General features: G+C 33.3%; 1 protein-coding gene and 1 long non-coding RNA gene across 2 annotated transcripts in view; both read left to right on the top strand.

Moving 5' to 3' along the window:
• The window catches only part of LOC138310073 (prolow-density lipoprotein receptor-related protein 1-like), a 47560-nt gene extending 40855 nt beyond the window's left edge, over positions 1-6705 (top strand). The window contains exons 34-36 of the mRNA XM_069251216.1: positions 90-239; positions 647-782; positions 4205-6705. Coding sequence (XP_069107317.1) covers positions 90-239; positions 647-782; positions 4205-4372 — 454 coding nt within the window. The 3' untranslated portion in view covers positions 4373-6705. The remainder of the gene's footprint in view (positions 1-89; positions 240-646; positions 783-4204) is intronic.
• Positions 6706-8360: 1655 nt separating this feature from the next.
• LOC138310494 (uncharacterized) lies at positions 8361-12786 on the top strand. Its single transcript, XR_011206438.1, has 3 exons — positions 8361-8605; positions 12154-12217; positions 12775-12786. It is a non-coding gene; the product is annotated as an uncharacterized lncRNA (long non-coding RNA).
• The last annotated feature ends 9399 nt before the right edge of the window (positions 12787-22185 follow it).

Here is a 22185-nt window from a genome sequence, read left to right as displayed (position 1 = left end):
AGTAAAGAACTTTTAGCAGTGTGATCTTGCTTGCCACAGTGACCATGCACTTAAATTACTAATTGTCTTGTTTGTTACCATGGTTACAGATGTAGTGCAGATTACCATGGAGACCATTGCGAGAAACTCGCTCAGAAACAACAAGAAGCCAGCATCCTTTTACCGATCCTTATCCCCATCCTCGCCATTCTTCTTGTCCTCATCATCATCTTCATTGCTCTCGCTGCTCGCAGAAGGAGGTAAAATAATGACTGATCTATAATAGAATCACTCTGACAGCGTAAATTTGTATAAATTCTGTTGTTTTGTATTGTACATGTCTTAGCCGACCAGACATTCTCCACACATCAAAGAACACTTAATTTAGTTTTACTATTATCCCACAAACTTTGAGTAATTAATGTTAAGTCGGAATTGTAATATACATTGTGAATATTGTTTATAATGTTTGTCATTGTTTTTGCAGTTCCTCGGATTAAGTTTTAGGTTAAATTCATCAAAAATAATTGTTATTGAATCCATTAGGGTTAGGGGTTAAGGTTAATCCATTTGTAAAAAGAATGCTGAAATAATTTGTCTTATCAATTGATTTTGTCACACATTTGTACGCCCTAAGTAACATAGCCATCTTAATCACTGTTGACAGAGACCAGTTTAAGCACCGTCGGATGATCAGTAACTCAAACTTGGAGGTGGCGAATCCTATCTATCTGGCTCAGACACAGGAGGCAGACGAGCGAGATATGGCCCCCATGCAGGTGTATGACGAGGATGCTGACGACGTAAGTTTACACCTCCATATCTTACTTATCGCAGATTAAGCTGTCAAGGCATGGGTTGCTGTAAGAGGTTGTATTTGTGCAAAATTTCAGCTTTCATTTTCCTTTTTTGTTGCCTGTGTAAGTTCAGTCAGTTTTATATTTGAAGAGGTGTTAGTTTTTGAAGAAAACCCATCAGTTGTATTCCTCTACTATGAAATGGATTAAAAGGTGATTGCGAGAATAGTTCCGTACTGCTCCTTCCCCTTGGGAGGAGTTAGGAGCATTTATGTCTAACAGACATATCTAGTTGTGTTGTTTCCATAATCTCTCCTTCAATTTACCCCTCGATCATTACATTATTTTATCTCTCCTTCAATTTACCCCTCAATCATTACATTATTTTATCTCTCCTTCAATTTACCCCTCAATCATTACAATATTTTATCTCTCCTTCAATTTACCCCCTCGATCATTACATTATTTTATCTCTCCTTCAATTTACCCCCTCGATCATTACATTATTTTATCTCTCCTTCAATTTACCCCTCAATCATTACATTATTTTATCTCTCCTTCAATTTACCCCTCAATCATTACATTATTTCATCTCTCCTTCAATTTACCCCTCGATCATTACATTATTTCATCTCTCCTTCAATTTACCCCTCAATCATTACATTATTTTATCTCTCCTTCATTTACCCCCATCATCTAATTTACCCTCATATTATTTATCTTCTTCAATTACCCTATCATTACATATTTATCTCTCCTTCAATTTACCCTATCATTACATTATTTCATCTCTCCTTCAATTTACCCCTCATCATCATTACATTATTTATCTCTCCTTCAATTTACCCCTCATCATTACATTATTTCATCTCTCCTTCAATTTACCCCTCGATCATTACATTATTTATCTCTCCTTCAATTTACCCATCAATACATTATTTCAGCTTTATTGACTACCTTTACTTTATTAAATGGAACTTCATATTTGGTCACCTCTTATTTCATCTCAGCTTTATTGCATACCTACACTTTATCATTGGAACTTCATATTTAGTCACTGCTTATTTTATCTGAGCTTGATATAGATGTGACTACAAGTTCTAAGTCACTTATCATTTGGATAAGAGAGTGTTTTGGGTTTATTTTGGGGTAATTTGTCACTAAAACTTCAATTTTGGGTCACATTTTGACCTTCTTCTTAAGAAGACAAATTTCTCCTAGAGTTGAGACACATGTTAAAATTAGGTCATTTTGACCTAGTTTGACCTTGACCTACATAAAAGAAAAATGTCCTCGTTACCACACAACTGGTGGTGGGATATCCTGTAACATTGCCAGCGACTTTTAAAGCTTCATACATTCACAGTTGTAGTTCAAATGAGAGCTTCATTAATCATTTCCTCAATTAATTTTGTTGATATAAAAGATCATTGCTTTACATTTTGGCTATTAAGCATGTGCTTGTTCAGAATGACGGATTGAAAGAATTGTATAGTAATCAATTTTGTTGTATTTGAACAATTATTTTTTTTGGAGGAAAGTGGTTTTTTTTTTTTAAATTAACTTTTATTGTGTCTGGTGTATCTGTAGAAACCAAAAGAAGGGGAGAAGGTAAGATTTGATGTTGTTTAGCTGTTGTCATGAATTATGTTGTATCTCTGTTTAGGGAAAATTTTTAATTTTAATTTCATATTCTTTTTCATGTGTTTTGTTAATTCCTTTTGAATTCTTGTGGAGTTGGGAAAATCAGCTTGTCATGGATATTTCTTTTTTAGGGACAATTTCTACTGTAACAGCTTAATGGAGTGTTTTTTTTGTAGATAGCTGATGTTGTGTTTGTACCTCTATATGAATGTTGATCTGCATAACTAGGTAGACAACCGAACCCATTTTTTTTTACATGAGATTATTGATTTTGTTGTGATTGGTATTTCTCATTGTATTTGAAAGCCACATCCAAGCTGCAACCATTTTAACAATAATTGATTATGATTGATTGATTATTAATATACAGATATTTATTGACATAATTAGGTTTTTGATAATACATGGTAATATATATACATAATATAAAATAATATGTGTCATGTAATGATATATTTCTGTGATTTTAACTGAATGACTGGCACAGAAGACTCAACTTGTCTATAAAGGCAACATGTCAATAGTGACCACTTTTATATATCTCCTTCATCAGTTTTTATACAGTTTTTCATAGTAATACACCTTCAGTTGTCGTTATAGACAGGTGTTACTGTAGTTTTAAACCTTCAGCAGTCCTTATACACAGGTTTTCATAGTAATACACCTTCAGTGGTCGTTATAGACAGGTTTTATTGTAGTAATAAAACTTCAGCAGTCGTTATAGACAGGTGTAACTGAAGTTATAAACCTTCAGCGGTTGTTATAGTAAGGTGTTACTGTAGTTATAAAACTTCAACAGTCGTTATAGGCAGGTTTTATTGTAGTTATAAAACATTCAGTGGTCTTTATAGACAGGTTTTTAACTGTAGTTATAAACTTTCAGCGGTTGTTATAGACAGGTGTTACTGTAGTTATAAACCTTCAGTGGTCGTTATAGACATATTTTACTTTAAACCTTCAGCTGATGTATAGACAGGTTTTACTTCAGCAGTTTTTAATAGGTTTTACTGTAGTTATAAACCTTCAGTGTTCTTATAACAGGTTTACTGTAGTTTAAACCTTCAAAAACTAGGTTATAGTTTTATTAACTTCAGTTTTAATTCTAGTTAAAACCTTCAGTGTTCATTATAGACAGGTTTACTGTAGTTATAAACCTTCAGTGTTCATTATAGACAGGTGTTACTGTGGTTATAAACCTTCAGTGTTCATTATAGACAGGTGTTACTGTAGTTATAAACCTTCAGTGTTCATTATAGACAGGTGTTACTGTAGTTATAAACCTTCAGTGTTCATTATAGACAGGTGTTACTGTAGTTATAAACCTTCAGTGTTCATTATAGACAGGTGTTACTGTAGTTATAAACCTTCAGTGTTCATTATAGACAGGTGTTACTGTAGTTATAAACCTTCAGTGTTCATTATAGACAGGTGTTACTGTAGTTATAAACCTTCAGTGTTCATTATAGACAGGTTTACTGTAGTTATAAACCTTCAGTGTTCATTATAGACAGGTTTTACTGTGGTTAAAAACCTTCAGTGTTCATTATAGACAGGTTCTTTACTTTATTTATAAAACTTCAGTAATCGTTATAGACAGGTGTTACTAACTGTAGTTAAAAACTTTCAGTGTACATTACTGACAGGTGTCATAGTAGTTATAAATCTTCAGCGGTCGTTATAGACAGGTTCTACTGTAGTTATAAATTTTTTGCGCTACGGATGTGATTTTCTTTATATATGAATTCTAGTTGATAATTATACTGTCCTTTTTTTCTTTCCCACAGTCGACCAACTTTGCTAACCCGATGTATAACCGCCTGTACACTAGCGACAGCACCCAAGTGTTACTGCCTAGAGACGTCGATAATAACGAACCTTTCGATGAAAATGGAGACATACATTTCTATGGCAACAAAAAAGACAAAACAAATGGGAAAATATCTTACGCATAATGATGGTGTAATGTCTGCTATGTGTGACATGGACAACATTCCATGGTGATGGTGTTCATAGTGTTGTGAACGTCCCTTGTGATGGTGTTCATAGTGTTGTGAACGTCCCTTGTGATGGTGTTCATAGTGTTGTGAACATTCCGTAAAGTGGTTACTAAAACGTATATGCCATTTAGCCAAAGCAGGCACCAAGGTCTGCCAGACCTACCAAAGTGTTCTTCAGGGCATGGGTGCCTTGGTGGTCTTACTGGAATCAACATAAGAGTTCCCTGAAAGGGAAATAACTCTAGAGGCCTCTTTATCTTTTGGAGTGTGTATATGTGAAAATGTTTTATGGATATAAATGTACTGTAGATGAATGAATGCTTATCTGAGGTTTTTGAATCTTAACATGTGTGAACTGTATCTGTTGCCATGGAGATGATGCTGTATTTGTGAAAACTATGTAAATGTGATAAAAGAAAGGTGCACATTGCACAATTTGTGGTCCTGGGCTGCAGGAAAAGGAGACATTGACTCTTCGCAATTATGTATAAGGCCTACTGGGGCAGTACCGTCTGAGGAGTACAATCACCAGCTGCAGCCATTGTTACTCATGCCTGGAAATCAGCAAATTTGTTTATCATTTAATGCATAGTGCATTTGTATGGATTACAAAATGGGTGTGGACTTGTGGTCCAGGATACAGAGTGAGGCAACCTGCCCAGTTTATATTCTGCCTTATAGCATGTTGCTTCAAAAAGATTGTATTTTTGTAGCCAAAAAACACTTAATTTAAGAATCCATACTACACATTATTCCAAATGTTTTAGAATGATTTCCATAATTATTATTATATTAGAATATTTTATATATGTTATTTTATGATAATTGTTTTTAATCTAGACGCTTTTTATGTATTGACTGATTAAATCGTATAAGTTCTGCAATTTTGAAAGATGATTGAAAAGTCGCTATTGTAATGTGATTAGAATTCAGTGATCTTGTGTATGTGATGTGTAATTGTCTAATTTTTTCTCAATCTAAATTTTGTCTTCACTTATTTACTCTTCATTTCTCTCCCTTTCAGTTAAATCCCCTTCATTTTCCTCCCCTTTAGTTACCTCCCATTTAGTTATCTCCCCTTCAGTAGTCTCCCCTTCAGTTATCTCCCCTTGGTAGTGTTTTTCTTTATCTTATGACACATATCGTTTGTTTTAACCCTTTTTTCTCCACTATTGGATCCAAATCTGCTGTTTAGCCTGGTTGTGTGTTTTTGTGTTTAGTATCATTTTAAAATGCATTTACTGTAAACAAAAAATATCAGTGAGTCCCAAAGCTAGTGCAACACAGGTTTCAAGGAATTAGAGTGGTGTCCCTTTGTACACACTGATTGGTTACTGATTTAGACCCCTTGATGCAAATATTTTCAAAACTGTAAATTTGTTTTTAAACAGACAAAGTGCTGTATCTGACTGTGTTAATGTAATATAACATTTTGATCTTTCTTAACAAGTGCTTAGCAGTGTTTTAAAGATTAACTTTCAAATCATCCTTGGTTGGAATTTGGTTTTAGCAAACAGGCTAAGTACCTATCTTTATAATTTGGTTTTGGTAAAAGTTAGACTTTGTCAGGCCATTACAAAGAGATAGACTATAGTAACTGGACTAAAATTAGCTGTGTGAATAGACATTATATTATCAGGTTTCTGAAAGGAGACTGGACTTAACAGTACTGGACAGTTTCAAGGCTTTGTTTGAAGACTGGACTGTAAGAATTTTTTGTGCAATAAATGGACTGCTGTAAAATATCTGTAAACACTTGACTATTACAAAGATTTCTGTAAACACTTTGACTGTAACAAAGATTTCTGTAAACACTTTGACTGTAACAAAGGTTTCTGTAAACACTTTGACTGTAACAAAGGTTTCTGTAAACACTTTGACTGTAACAAAGGTTTCTGTAAACACTTTGACTGTAACAAAGGTTTCTGTAAACACTTTGACTGTAACAAAGGTTTCTGTAAACACTTTGACTGTAAGTAACAAAGGTTTCTGTAAACACTTTGACTGTAACAAAGGTTTCTGTAAACACTTTGACTGTAACAAAGGTTTCTGTAAACACTTTGACTGTAAGTAACAAAGATTTCTGTAAACACTTTGACTGTAACAAAGGTTTCTGTAAACACTTTGACTGTAACAAAGGTTTCTGTAAACACTTTGACTGTAACAAAGGTTTCTGTAAACACTTTGACTGTAACAAAGGTTTCTGTAAACACTTTGACTATAACAAAGGTTTCTGTAAACACTTTGACTATAACAAAGGTTTCTGTAAACACTTTGACTGTAACAAAGGTTTCTGTAAACACTTTGACGTAACAAAGGTTTCTGTAAACACTTTGACTGTAACAAAGGTTTCTGTAAACACTTTGACTGTAACAAAGGTTTCTGTAAACACTTTGACTGTAACAAAGGTTTCTGTAAACACTTTGACTGTAACAAAGGTTTCTGTAAACACTTTGACTGTAACAAAGGTTTCTGTAAACACTTTGACTGTAACAAAGGTTTCTGTAAACACTTTGACTGTAACAAAGGTTTCTGTAAACACTTTGACTGTAACAAAGGTTTCTGTAAACACTTTGACTGTAACAAAGGTTTCTGTAAACACTTTGACTGTAACAAAGGTTTCTGTAAACACTTTGACTGTAACAAAGGTTTCTGTAAACACTTTGACTGTAACAAAGGTTTCTGTAAACACTTTGACTGTAACAAAGGTTTCTGTAAACACTTTGACTCTAACAAAGGTTTCTGTAAACACTTTGACTGTAAGTAACAAAGGTTTCTGTAAACACTTTGACTCTAACAAAGGTTTCTGTAAACACTTTGACTGTAAACAAAGGTTTCTGTAAACACTTTGACTGTAACAAAGGTTTCTGTAAACACTTTGACTGTAACAAAGGTTTCTGTAAACACTTTGACTGTAACAAAGGTTTCTGTAAACACTTTGACTGTAACAAAGGTTTCTGTAAACACTTTGACTGTAACAAAGGTTTCTGTAAACACTTTGACTGTAACAAAGGTTTCTGTAAACACTTTGACTATAACAAAGGTTTCTGTAAACACTTTGACTGTAACAAAGGTTTCTGTAAACACTTTGACTGTAACAAAGGTTTCTGTAAACACTTTGACTGTAACAAAGGTTTCTGTAAACACTTTGACTGTAACAAAGGTTTCTGTAAACACTTTGACTGTAACAAAGGTTTCTGTAAACACTTTGACTGTAACAAAGGTTTCTGTAAACACTTTGACTGTAACAAAGGTTTCTGTAAACACTTTGACTGTAACAAAGGTTTCTGTAAACACTTTGACTGTAACAAAGGTTTCTGTAAACACTTTGACTGTAACAAAGGTTTCTGTAAACACTTTGACTGTAACAAAGGTTTCTGTAAACACTTTGACTGTAACAAAGGTTTCTGTAAACACTTTGACTGTAACAAAGGTTTCTGTAAACACTTTGACTGTAACAAAGGTTTCTGTAAACACTTTGACTGTAACAAAGGTTTCTGTAAACACTTTGACTGTAACAAAGGTTTCTGTAAACACTTTGACTGTAACAAAGGTTTCTGTAAACACTTTGACTGTAACAAAAGGTTTCTGTAAACACTTTGACTGTAACAAAGGTTTCTGTAAACACTTTGACTGTAACAAAGGTTTCTGTAAACACTTTGACTGTAACAAAGGTTTCTGTAAACACTTTGACTGTAACAAAGGTTTCTGTAAACACTTTGACTGTAACAAAGGTTTCTGTAAACACTTTGACTGTAACAAAGGTTTCTGTAAACACTTTGACTGTAACAAAGGTTTCTGTAAACACTTTGACTGTAACAAAGGTTTCTGTAAACACTTTGACTGTAACAAAGGTTTCTGTAAACACTTTGACTGTAACAAAGGTTTCTGTAAACACTTTGACTGTAACAAAGGTTTCTGTAAACACTTTGACTGTAACAAAGGTTTCTGTAAACACTTTGACTGTAACAAAGGTTTCTGTAAACACTTTGACTGTAACAAAGGTTTCTGTAAACACTTTGACTGTAACAAAGGTTTCTGTAAACACTTTGACTGTAACAAAGGTTTCTGTAAACACTTTGACTCTAACAAAGGTTTCTGTAAACACTTTGACTGTAACAAAGGTTTCTGTAAACACTTTGACTGTAACAAAGGTTTCTGTAAACACTTTGACTGTAAGTAACAAAGGTTTCTGTAAACACTTTGACTGTAACAAAGGTTTCTGTAAACACTTTGACTGTAACAAAGGTTTCTGTAAACACTTTGACTGTAACAAAGGTTTCTGTAAACACTTTGACTGTAACAAAGGTTTCTGTAAACACTTTGACTGTAACAAAGGTTTCTGTAAACACTTTGACTGTAACAAAGGTTTCTGTAAACACTTTGACTGTAACAAAGGTTTCTGTAAACACTTTGACTGTAACAAAGGTTTCTGTAAACACTTTGACTGTAACAAAGGTTTCTGTAAAACATTTTGACTGTAACAAAAGGTTTCTGTAAACACTTTGACTGTAACAAAGGTTTCTGTAAACACTTTGACTGTAACAAAGGTTTCTGTAAACACTTTGACTGTAACAAAGGTTTCTGTAAACACTTTGACTGTAACAAAGGTTTCTGTAAACACTTTGACTGTAACAAAGGTTTCTGTAAACACTTTGACTGTAACAAAGGTTTCTGTAAACACTTTGACTGTAACAAAGGTTTCTGTAAACACTTTGACTGTAACAAAGGTTTCTGTAAACACTTTGACTGTAAAAAGGTTTCTGTAAACACTTTGACTGTAACAAAGGTTTCTGTAAACACTTGACTGTAACAAAGTTTCTGTAAACACTTTGACTGTAACAAAGGTTTCTGTAAACACTTTGACTGTAACAAAGGTTTCTGTAAACACTTTGACTGTAACAAAGGTTTCTGTAAACACTTTGACTGTAACAAAGGTTTCTGTAAACACTTTGACTGTAACAAAGGTTTCTGTAAACACTTTGACTGTAACAAAGGTTTCTGTAAACACTTTGACTGTAACAAAGGTTTCTGTAAACACTTTGACTGTAACAAAGGTTTCTGTAAACACTTTGACTGTAACAAAGGTTTCTGTAAACACTTTGACTGTAACAAAGGTTTCTGTAAACACTTTGACTGTAACAAAGGTTTCTGTAAACACTTTGACTGTAACAAAGGTTTCTGTAAACACTTTGACTGTAACAAAGGTTTCTGTAAACACTTTGACTGTAACAAAGGTTTCTGTAAACACTTTGACTGTAACAAAGGTTTCTGTAAACACTTTGACTGTAACAAAGGTTTCTGTAAACACTTTGACTGTAACAAAGGTTTCTGTAAACACTTTGACTGTAACAAAGGTTTCTGTAAACACTTTGACTGTAACAAAGGTTTCTGTAACACTTGACTGTTTTGTAAACACTTTGACTGTAACAAAGGTTTCTGTAAACACTTTGACTGTAACAAAGGTTTCTGTAAACACTTTGACTGTAACAAAGGTTTCTGTAAACACTTTGACTGTAACAAAGGTTTCTGTAAACACTTTGACTGTAACAAAGGTTTCTGTAAACACTTTGACTGTAACAAAGGTTTCTGTAAACACTTTGACTGTAACAAAGGTTTCTGTAAACACTTTGACTGTAACAAAGGTTTCTGTAAACACTTTGACTGTAACAAAGGTTTCTGTAAACACTTTGACTGTAACAAAGGTTTCTGTAAACACTTTGACTGTAACAAAGGTTTCTGTAAACACTTTGACTGTAACAAAGGTTTCTGTAAACACTTTGACTGTAACAAAGGTTTCTGTAAACACTTTGACTGTAACAAAGGTTTCTGTAAACACTTTGACTGTAACAAAGGTTTCTGTAAACACTTTGACTGTAACAAAGTTTCTGTAAACACTTTGACTGTAACAAAGGTTTCTGTAAACACTTTGACTGTAACAAAGGTTTCTGTAAACACTTTGACTGTAACAAAGGTTTCTGTAAACACTTTGACTGTAACAAAGATTTCTGTAAACACTTTGACTGTAACAAAGGTTTCTGTAAACACTTTGACTGTAACAAAGGTTTCTGTAAACACTTTGACTGTAACAAAGGTTTCTGTAAACACTTTGACTGTAACAAAGGTTTCTGTAAACACTTTGACTGTAACAAAGGTTTCTGTAAACACTTTGACTGTAACAAAGGTTTCTGTAAACACTTTGACTGTAACAAAGGTTTCTGTAAACACTTTGACTGTAACAAAGGTTTCTGTAAACACTTTGACTGTAACAAAGGTTTCTGTAAACACTTTGACTGTAACAAAGGTTTCTGTAAACACTTTGACTGTAACAAAGGTTTCTGTAAACACTTTGACTGTAACAAAGTTTTCTGTAAAACACTTTGACTGTAACAAAAGGTTTCTGTAAACACTTTGACTGTAACAAAGGTTTCTGTAAACACTTTGACTGTAACAAAGGTTTCTGTAAACACTTTGACTGTAACAAAGGTTTCTGTAAACACTTTGACTGTAACAAAGGTTTCTGTAAACACTTTGACTGTAACAAAGGTTTCTGTAAACACTTTGACTGTAACAAAGGTTTCTGTAAACACTTTGACTGTAACAAAGGTTTCTGTAAACACTTTGACTGTAACAAAGGTTTCTGTAAACACTTTGACTGTAACAAAGGTTTCTGTAAACACTTTGACTGTAACAAAGATTTCTGTAAACACTTTGACTGTAACAAAGGTTTCTGTAAACACTTTGACTGTAACAAAGGTTTCTGTAAACACTTTGACTGTAACAAAGGTTTCTGTAAACACTTTGACTGTAACAAAGGTTTCTGTAAACACTTTGACTGTTAACAAAGGTTTCTGTAAACACTTTGACTGTAACAAAGGTTTCTGTAAACACTTTGACTGTAACAAAGGTTTCTGTAAACACTTTGACTGTAACAAAGGTTTCTGTAAACACTTTGACTGTAACAAAGGTTTCTGTAAACACTTTGACTGTAACAAAGGTTTCTGTAAACACTTTGACTGTAACAAAGTAACTTTGACTGTAACAAAGGTTTCTGTAAACACTTTGACTGTAACAAAGGTTTCTGTAAACACTTTGACTGTAACAAAGGTTTCTGTAAACACTTTGACTGTAACAAAGGTTTCTGTAAACACTTTGACTGTAACAAAGGTTTCTGTAAACACTTTGACTGTAACAAAGGTTTCTGTAAACACTTTGACTGTAACAAAGGTTTCTGTAAACACTTTGACTGTAACAAAGGTTTCTGTAAACACTTTGACTGTAACAAAGGTTTCTGTAAACACTTTGACTGTAACAAAGGTTTCTGTAAACACTTTGACTGTAACAAAGGTTTCTGTAAACACTTTGACTGTAACAAAGGTTTCTGTAAACACTTTGACTGTAACAAAGGTTTCTGTAAACACTTTGACTGTAACAAAGGTTTCTGTAAACACTTTGACTAAACAAAGGTTTCTGTAAACACTTTGACGTAACAAAGGTTTCTGTAAACACTTTGACTGTAACAAAGGTTTCTGTAAACACTTTGACTGTAACAAAGGTTTCTGTAAACACTTTGACTGTAACAAAGTTATTCAAACGTAAACACTTTGACTGTAACAAAGGTTTCTGTAAACACTTTGACTTAACAAAGGTTTCTGTAACACTTTGACTTAACAAAGGTTTCTGTAAACACTTTGACTGTAACAAAGGTTTCTGTAAACACTTTGACTGTAACAAAGGTTTCTGTAAACACTTTGACTGTAAGTAACAAAGATTTCTGTAAACACTTTGACTGTAACAAAGGTTTCTGTAAAGACTTTGACTGTAACAAAGGTTTCTGTAAACACTTTGACTGTAACAAAGGTTTCTGTAAACACTTTGACTGTAACAAAGTTTCTGTAAACACTTTGACTTAACAAAGGTTTCTGTAAACACTTTGACTGTAACAAAGGTTTCTGTAAACACTTTGACTGTAACAAAGGTTTCTGTAAACACTTTGACTTAACAAAGGTTTCTGTAAACACTTTGACTGTAACAAAGGTTTCTGTAAACACTTTGACTGTAACAAAGGTTTCTGTAAACACTTTGACTGTAACAAAGGTTTCTGTAAACACTTTGACTGTAACAAAGGTTTCTGTAAACACTTTGACTGTAACAAAGGTTTCTGTAAACACTTTGACTGTAACAAAGGTTTCAAAGACTTAACAAAGTTTCTGTAAACACTTTGACTGTAACAAAGGTTTCTGTAAACACTTTGACTGTAACAAAGGTTTCTGTAAACACTTTGACTGTAACAAAGGTTTCTGTAAACACTTTGACTGTAACAAAAAGTTTCTGTAAACACTTTGACTGTAACAAAGATTTCTGTAAACACTTTGACTTAACAAGATTTGTAAACACTTTGACTGTAAACAAAGGTTTCTGTAAACACTTTGACTGTAACAAAGATTTCTGTAAACACTTTGACTGTACGTACAAGGATTTTTGTAAAGACTTGATTATATGATTTCATTTAAAAACTGAACTTTTGCAAGGTATTCTGTTATTTGTTGTATAAAAGTTTCTGTAATGTTTGCGATGACCCGTTGGGGATCTATAGTAACCATACAGAATACATTTGGGCTTCTCTACGTGTGATCATATAAGGTATTGCGGAGGGAAATCTCAGATACGGTGTTGAGAGTCTTGCTGTCGAGTAAGACAGAATTGTGTGAACTCTATTATAAATAGTGATTGTGATAAAATTCAGCTGGTTGTGATGAGTATATAGCATTCCATTTTAGTGGTACCAATTGTAATACCAACGGATTGTCTTTTTTTATCTAATAGATTTTTAATGTTTTAAACAAAAGTGTTTAAAGGAGGAAAGTGAAGTTATAAGTTTGGCTCATTCTTATAGTAATTAATTCTTAACTGCTTGTTTGTCTTAACTGAACTGTTATTTGTAAATTTTATTTCAAGGAATACAACTGGCAGGCGACTATTTCTAGCCAAGTACTATATTCTCGCCTGGCATCTGTAGCTGTACGATTAACACACAAATTTACATCAATAAAGCCATCTTCTGATAGAAGACACTACTATGCTGATTTCCACCAAAATAAATGCCTAAAAATTTGTCTGTGATCATGCATACAAGTACACATGCGATGGTGAGAATTGGTACTTGACGAGAACTGGTCGCCTGCCAGTATGGTTATGTAAAAATGATATGTTACCTATCATTTAATGCTAATGATCTAGGTTTGTAATAAATGTGGTTATAGAAAACACCATGAACAGTGATTATATACCGTATTCGACCCAATTAGTACCCAGGGCCTTTAAAAAATTGAAAAAAATGAAGAAAAGGTGCTATTAAGAGGATATTATTGCATATCTGTACAATATTTGGTCTTTATTTCTGCCTGGGCAATTGAAATTGAGGATTCAAAAATGGGGAGGGGCGCTTATAGGGACATGGGCGCTTATTGGGATGAATACGGTAGGCCTATATGATGAAACAGTAGGAAAGTGATTAAATGTGATAATGATATGTAAAGTTTGTATCAACTTGAATCTCATTTTACAAGAAAATAAGAAAAAAGGAACTTCTAGTATACTGTGGTCATACATTCATTGTGGGATTATCGGCCAATATCGTCGCATATTCTGGATCAGAAAATAATCAATGTTTGAAATATGTTTAAAATTCAATGTGATCAATGATTTATATATATGTATCGCATATTCTGGATCAGAAAATAATCAATGTTTGAAATATGTTTAAAATTCAATATGATCAATGATTTATATATATATATACCGGGTATATACCCATGGTTCAGGGTGGTGATAAAGATCACTATTATTACCATATTCGTCGTAATTAGCACCCCTCCCCTTTTCAGAAAAAGAGTTGAAGTACATGTAGTATGAAAGCCACCATCTCCTGGATTTAACAATGTTTTACAACATGTGATGCCTCTTAACATCAACATTGTATCCCATAATATTACATCAACATTGTATCCCATAATATACATCAACATTGTATCCCATAATATCACATGAACTTGTGAATCCTTTACGTGTGAATCACAGAATAATAATTTGTCTTAAACGATAAGACATACATGTATGTTTACTTTAACAGATTAATGGACCATGAGAACAGAAAGATTTAAAATATGGCTGAATTTTTCGCCCATAACTTACATTTTGGTTCATTCATAAGTGAGTCACCCAGTGACTTGGGTTAAAATACATCTACTGAAGGTTTTATTAACTATCATTATTGACATACAAGGCAAAAAATGTAAACCATTGTTATGCCTGCATGATCACTTTTTACATTGAATGAATTTTGCAATTTAAAGGCAAATGATTCTAGTAGGAATGTGCTGCGAAGTATGTTGTATGTTGTTATTGGTAAAAAGACTGCTAAAATTAGAATACTGGCCTATTTTGATGGTGATGAAGACAATTATTTAATTTCGGTTGTTGTGGTTTTAAAATTTAATGTGATAGTAATTAGATATATATGCACTGTTGGGTAACATGTTGTTTCAGTATTTGTGTGTTATTGATGAATTCCTTGTAAAAGTCAATGTATCTAGAGAAAAAATGTTTCATGTTGATTGAGTCAATAAGAATATAAGTACTTTATAAAGTATATGGAAATTAACCAGCTTAATGTTTTTATCAAAATTACTTCATCAGTAGTGAATACTGAAAATGACGAAAAATTTTACTTTCAGAAAAAAGATGTTCAATTACAATTAATACACAGAAATGAACTTTGATAATGATAATTTTTTAAAAACTTGTAGTGACAGCAATGCTGGAAATTATATCTCAAGTAAAATAGGAATTCTGGATATGAAAGTTAATTGGAAGTGTTATGAAGTTCAGTATTGGATTTTCACTGCTTATAGAAGATTTGTGGAAATATCCAGTTAGGTGTGAAGTGATGTATTGTGTATACCTAGGTAGGTATAGTTATACTTGTACATATGTACAGGTATATATGTAAAGGTAGCACCTGTATATTTGCACAGTATGATTATACCCTTATATTTGTACATTGTACAGTATGATTGTACCTGTATATTTGTACATTGTACAGGTATGATTGTACCCATATATTTGTACATTTTACAGGTATATCTGTACAGGTATGATTGTACCCATATATTTGTGCATCTGTGACTATCGTTTTCATATAAAATCATAATGAATCAGATATGATTATTATCATTGAATCAAAGTAATTCTCTGTTTTACATTTACATTTTAGCAGTTATTTTGTACAGGTATAATAACAATGTACACAGGTGTACTTGTACAGGTGTATTTATATAGGTATAGTTACAATGTACACAGGTGTAATTGTACAGGTATATTTATACAGGTATAATTAACAATGTACACAGGTATAATTGTACAGGTATTTTTATAAGTTTAACTTGTTTGTAAACTGTTGATGTGATAATGTACATGTGTAAAAGAGGATAGAATATATGTAAAATGTTTCTATTAGCATGTAAATTGTATAAATCCCAGACTAATTATCGATTTACCTTTATATGTATATGCCATCACTTGCATTTCATGATTTAAACTAACCATGTTTTCATTTTATCCATTCCATACAATCAGTGTAATGTTGTTTTTGTCGTCAGATCTTATATAAACGGGGAGATGTTTCAGTCGTAAGTTCATAAGTATTGTGTACACATTGCCAAACCATTACAATGCCAAAAGTTTAGGGAGACAATAACTACATTTAACTGTAAATGTATAAAAGAGCGAGACCTATAGTCATCATGTTTCGTCCGTCGTCGTGCGCCGTCCGCCGTGCGCCGTCCGCCGTGCGCCGTGCGTGCCCGTGCGCCGTCCGCCGTGCGTTAACTTTTCACATTTTGAACTTCTTCTCAAGTTTGACCAGTGGGATTGAGCTGAAACTTACCTGAAATGATCCTGAGATGGTCCCGACAAAGTGTTGTTATTTTTCGGGTCGATCCGAAATCCAAGATGGCCGCCACAGCCGCCATCTTGAAAACACATTTTGAAAACACATTTTGAACTTCTTCTCAAGTTCTACCGGTGCGATTTGGCTGAAACTTGCATGAAATGAACCTGACATGGTCCCGACAAAGTGTTGTTATTTTTCGGGTCGATCCGAAATCCAAGATGGCCGCCACAGCCGCCATCTTGAAAACACATTTTGAACTTCTTCTCAAGTTCTACTGGTGCGATTTGGCTGAAACTTGCATGAAATGATCCTGACATGGTCCCGACAAAGTGTTGTTATTTTTCGGGACGATCCGAAATCCAAGATGGCCGCCACAGCCGCCATCTTGAAAACACATTTTGAACTTCTTCTCAAGTTCTACCGGTGCGATTTGGCTGAAACTTGCATGAAATGATCCTGACATGGTCCCGACAAAGTGTTGTTATTTTTCGGGTCGATCCGAAATCCAAGATGGCCGCCACAGCCGCCATCTTGAAAACACATTTTAAACTTCTTCTCAATTTCTACCGGTGCGATTTGGCTGAAACTTGCATGAAATGATCCTGACATGGTCCCGACAAAGTGTTGTTATTTTTCGGGTCGATCCGAAATCCAAGATGGCCGCCACAGCCGCCATCTTGAAAACACATTTTGAACTTTCTCAAGTTCTACTGGTGCGATTTGGCTGAAACTTGCATGAAATGATCCTGACATGGTCCCGACAAAGTGTTGTTATTTTTCGGGTCGATCCGAAATCCAAGATGGCCGCCACAGCCGCCATCTTGAAAACACATTTTGAACTTCTTCTCAAGTTCTACCGGTGCGATTTGGCTGAAACTTGCATGAAATGATCCTGACATGGTCCCGACAAAGTGTTGTTATTTTTCGGGTCGATCCGAAATCCAAGATGGCCGCCACAGCCGCCATCTTGAAAACACATTTTGAAATTATTCTCAAGTTCAACTCGTGCGATTTGGCTGAAACTTGCATGAAATGATCCTGACATGGTCCCGACAAAGTGTTGTTATTTTTCGGGTCAATCCGAAATCCAAGATGACCGGCACATCTGCCATATTGAAAACACATTTTGAACTTCTTCTCAAGTTTTACTGGTTCGATTTGGCTGAAACTTGCATGAAATGATCCTGACATGGTCCCGACAAAGTGTTGTTATTTTTCGGGTCGATCCGAAATCCAAGATGGCCGCCACAGCCGCCATCTTGAAAACACATTTTGAACTTCTTCTCAAGTTCTGCCTATGTGATTTGGCTGAAACTTGCCTGAGATGATCCTGACATGGATCGACAAAGTATTGTTACATCTCTGGTTGATCCCAAATTGAAGAAGGCTACTATGACACTATATCTAATTAATTTCCTACATGTTAAGGCCCTTGGGCCTCGTGTTTGAAATAAAATTTGTTGAAGGAAATGGAAAATGATCCTGACATGGTCCTGACAAAGTGACACTACCATATGAAATTAATTTTACTATTGCCAAGGTAGTCAGAGGACCTCGCCATTGTGATCGTGGTTGCAAAATTCTCTTTCAGTCAATTTCCTCAATATGTATTGGCTTAGAACTTGCTCGCAGATACTAGCGCTCCTAACGGCAGTGTATTCAACAACTTTGATTTTACCGGGAATTTTAAATAGCAAATTTTGAATATGAAAGTTACTGAAATAAGCGTATCTGTAATGTTGAAATAGGAGAAGTAGATAACTGCTTTCATATCCTTACCATATACACTATCCAAATGATCTTAGGTTGGAAAATTTTCACTTGAATTGTTTACAATGTATCTAGACTTTCCGTCCCGAAAATGTTGTTAACAATGCATGAAGACGTTTCGTCCCGAAAATGCTTCGCTTCGCCCCACGCGTTTTGTCCCTACTAGTGACAATTATCCCGCAACGGAAAAAAATGAAATCAATGTTTCACCTCAAACATCAAAATTTTTACAATAATTATTTTTGTAATTTGAATCATATTAGTTCGGGAGCAAATAAATCTCAGGACGAAATGGAGATTTGTTTATCACGGCTGCGTTATGCCACATGTACGTGTAAATCCACAATGGAAGAAAGACAACTCTAAGAAAATTTAGGATAAACTTTGTAAACTGATCAAATAGCGCGTGAGAGACGATGAACATTTTCTAAATGTCCAAGCTGGCGTAATCTTCCAACTTACGGCAGTTAATAAGGTATGAATATTTACCACATCCATAATTATCGATAATTTTATAAGCACATGTATACATTATCAGATTATATATACATATTAAAGCACGTATAGAGGTTGTCACTAAAAACATTTTAGCCACTTTCATCACATGTAGGCCTACAGGAGCTTGACGTTCTGATAATATACATATATAACGTATTCAGTAAACTACGTAATTAACGAAGTATTTTTGGTCCGAATGACAAAAATCATACATAAAATGTTCGTATAACTCGAAGTGAGATGTTCGTATAACTCGAAGTGAGATTTTTTTGGACTACTTCATTTGTAGATCGATGAAAATGCCGATTTCTTTTTCATAATTTAATTCTTCCGTAGAACGGCACTTAAAAAGCTGTTTCAATCTACAACAAACGTGGAGAAAACGGTTAAATGTTTAGCAATTATCCTGAGTTATATTTTATCAACAATCATCAGAGATTAGTAATTAAAACTTACATAAACATACTCCCGATTCTCACTTGCATTGTGTGATCACTCGAGCGGAACTAATCTCTACCACCTGGCACAGTCTTACAAAGGGGTGTTCTCTTAACGCCAACATATTTATCAACAACAGGTAGGTGTTGTTTTAGGAAACAATAGGAAGGCAATTATATACTGTTTCATATAAGCTGTCTTTATTTTCACCTGTAAAGTCACTTGAGATTTACCTGTATTTCAATCAGTATCATAGGTAACATTGGTGGGTTTTGGATAAAAATTCCTTCAATATATTCCGTATTATATACAACGTAAATTATTAATCAAAGATAATCAGTGCTTTAATATGCTAAGAATTAATATGGAGCTACATGTGGATTATTAAGAACGATGCATTTTGAGTTCCAGGTGAAATATTTTTTTTACAAATCATATCTCAATTTTATCAGAAAAACAGGTTTCTTGATCAGTGTATATTCTAATGTAACAGTATTCTGTTTTGACATAGGAGTTCCAGTAGGGCTACATTCTTAGCCAACTTTCATTTCTTGTGACCGTGCATAGTTGCGCATGATTTCTCTTATCGCATAGACGTACACCGTGAAGTATTTGGTTAGAAAATGAGTGGAGAAAAACAATATCACAAAAGTTTAAATTAATATTGTCGGAAATTTTGACCTGTTGATTATAGTTTAAGTTGGTAATCTATTGAAGCCGACACAAACACACATTATGATGTTTTATAAACATTGGTAATAATATATCATTGGGGCTTAATGCTCTATATGTATTTTTGATACAAAATATTTTTAGAAGTCACTTAATAATGTAAAAATACTAAATGAAATGAGATTGAAGACTGTTACTTAGGGTCTTAACCATATTCATTTTAATACACATTATAGATGTTAATGTTGCAATACTGGCAAAATTATTTCAAGTCCATATGTTGAAGGTCTTGTAATTCTCAAAATGTTGCAAACTTTTAGTGCTCAGAATACCAAATTAACAGTTTTCTAATTTTTTTCTGTTTAAAGATTATAGTACATATACCAATTTGTATCTAGTAACAATGTTTGACCGAAATTCAACCATAGGAAAGAAATTTATATGTTATTTCTAACATGCACAAAAATATATAATTTTACTGCGCTGTTAACGGACAACAGTTTAATTATTGGGTGCTCTTTTGCTATAATGATATACAAATGTACATGTACATTTACATTATAATGTAACATCACGCTGATCTAGAAATACCATCTTAGGATAAGAAAGCAGGAAAATTATATAATTATGATAAATGATGCATCCTAATGCAACTTTCAAAATATATTGTATGTTCTGTTAACTTAAAAAGGTCAGTCAAGTACAAGTAAATTTTTAAAATTTGGAAATCATATTTGACATAAATTCACTTACTCTTTGGTAGGTTATTAACGCAGATGTTACATGTACATGTACTATATATGTATATAAGGTCACTTAACAGACATATATGGAAGACCTTGTGGAAATATATCACTTTTCAACAGGCAAAAGGCTTATATTATTTCAAACTTTTAATCAAATTAGTGTTACACTAAGTTGAAATCCTTTTTGGATTTTTTTCTTTGATATTACTGAATGGAAAAGTTACTTCCACGTGAAATAAGTTTCAAAGAATTTTGCTTGATTTTAGTATCAATCTATTGAAAATCTAATGAGATTTATACCAGAGATTTTAGATATATCAAGGAAATCTTTAAAATTATTGAAATACAATCATTGTGAATTTAATTTGATTTCATTCATAGATTCTATTGTTATATTTTCATAGATATTAACAGAAACATATATTATGTATATATGTATCTGATATTAAATATGAACACTTATTGAAATAAAAATTAATCAATATACACTTAGATAAGTATCAACACAGGTAACTTTTACAGGTAAATTTACCTGTGGCATTGGGTCTGCCTTTAGGAAAAAGACTATAACCACTGTCACAACAAACTACCCTACAGCTAAATCCAAAATGTTGGCGTTCAGAGATACACCCCTTACAAATGCAATCACACAAAAGCCTACACGATCACTGTTTTTAGTGCGATTACATCTTTGAGTATGAACAATACTAGTTCTTTGAACTTTTTACTCGGCAAAATAAACTTATCACCGTGCCCATGCACACATGCATATGCATATACTTATACTTCTGTGTGCACATTATCAGATACATTATATGACAACTGCTGTATTACAATCAATTTATGAAGGACAAAACTCTAAAGAACAGGAGGACTAAAGAACAACAGAAAATAAATTTCAATAATATTTACTCTAAACTGGTATTGTTATTTATAAAAAAAAATGTTTAATTATATGATATTAGCCTTTTCGGTAATTACTCTGTTAATACATTTATTGTTTTCTTATGTTTTACAGAATGTCTACATGCAAGTATCATTTCAATTGGAACCAGTCCAGGAGAAAAAATGTGTGAACAAAATGAAAGAAATCATTTTCAACTGTGGTAGCTTAATACTGTAATAGTTTTTGATATGAAAATAATTACTATCATCATATTCAAATTCCATATATATAATACATTTAATGTTGTAAACATTTTTGATCCAAATAATTACCATCATCATCTTCATTCCATATATACAATACACATTAGTGTTGTGATTTGTGAATTTTACTTTAATATGCATATACTTGGTATTTGTTTATTTTCTATGACATCTACATGCTTGAAATAAAAAGAATAAATAAAACATTAAATTTATAACACAATATGACATTAGTTGTTAATATTTTTAGAAAACATCTTAAGATTATTGTTAATAATACACTAATCATCATCTTCGGCATACTTTATTCAAAATAAATTAGATATTAATTTGCATAACACAGGTTGTCTTATGTTTTCCCTCCTTGACTATCAATCTTCTCTGATCACTCTGAAAATGGTGATTTTACCTTTTTCGGTCGCCACATGAACTGCCTTAAATCAATTATATCCAATGCAATGAGACAACTGCATTTATTATAACGCTGTAAGGCAATTCTGCAAGATCAGCTTACATTGTTAATTTACATTGAACATATACAT

Source organism: Argopecten irradians, chromosome 16 (genome assembly GCF_041381155.1).
Source record: "Argopecten irradians isolate NY chromosome 16, Ai_NY, whole genome shotgun sequence".
Classification (NCBI taxonomy): domain Eukaryota; kingdom Metazoa; phylum Mollusca; class Bivalvia; order Pectinida; family Pectinidae; genus Argopecten; species Argopecten irradians.
This window is presented reverse-complemented; position numbering and strand designations above follow the sequence as displayed.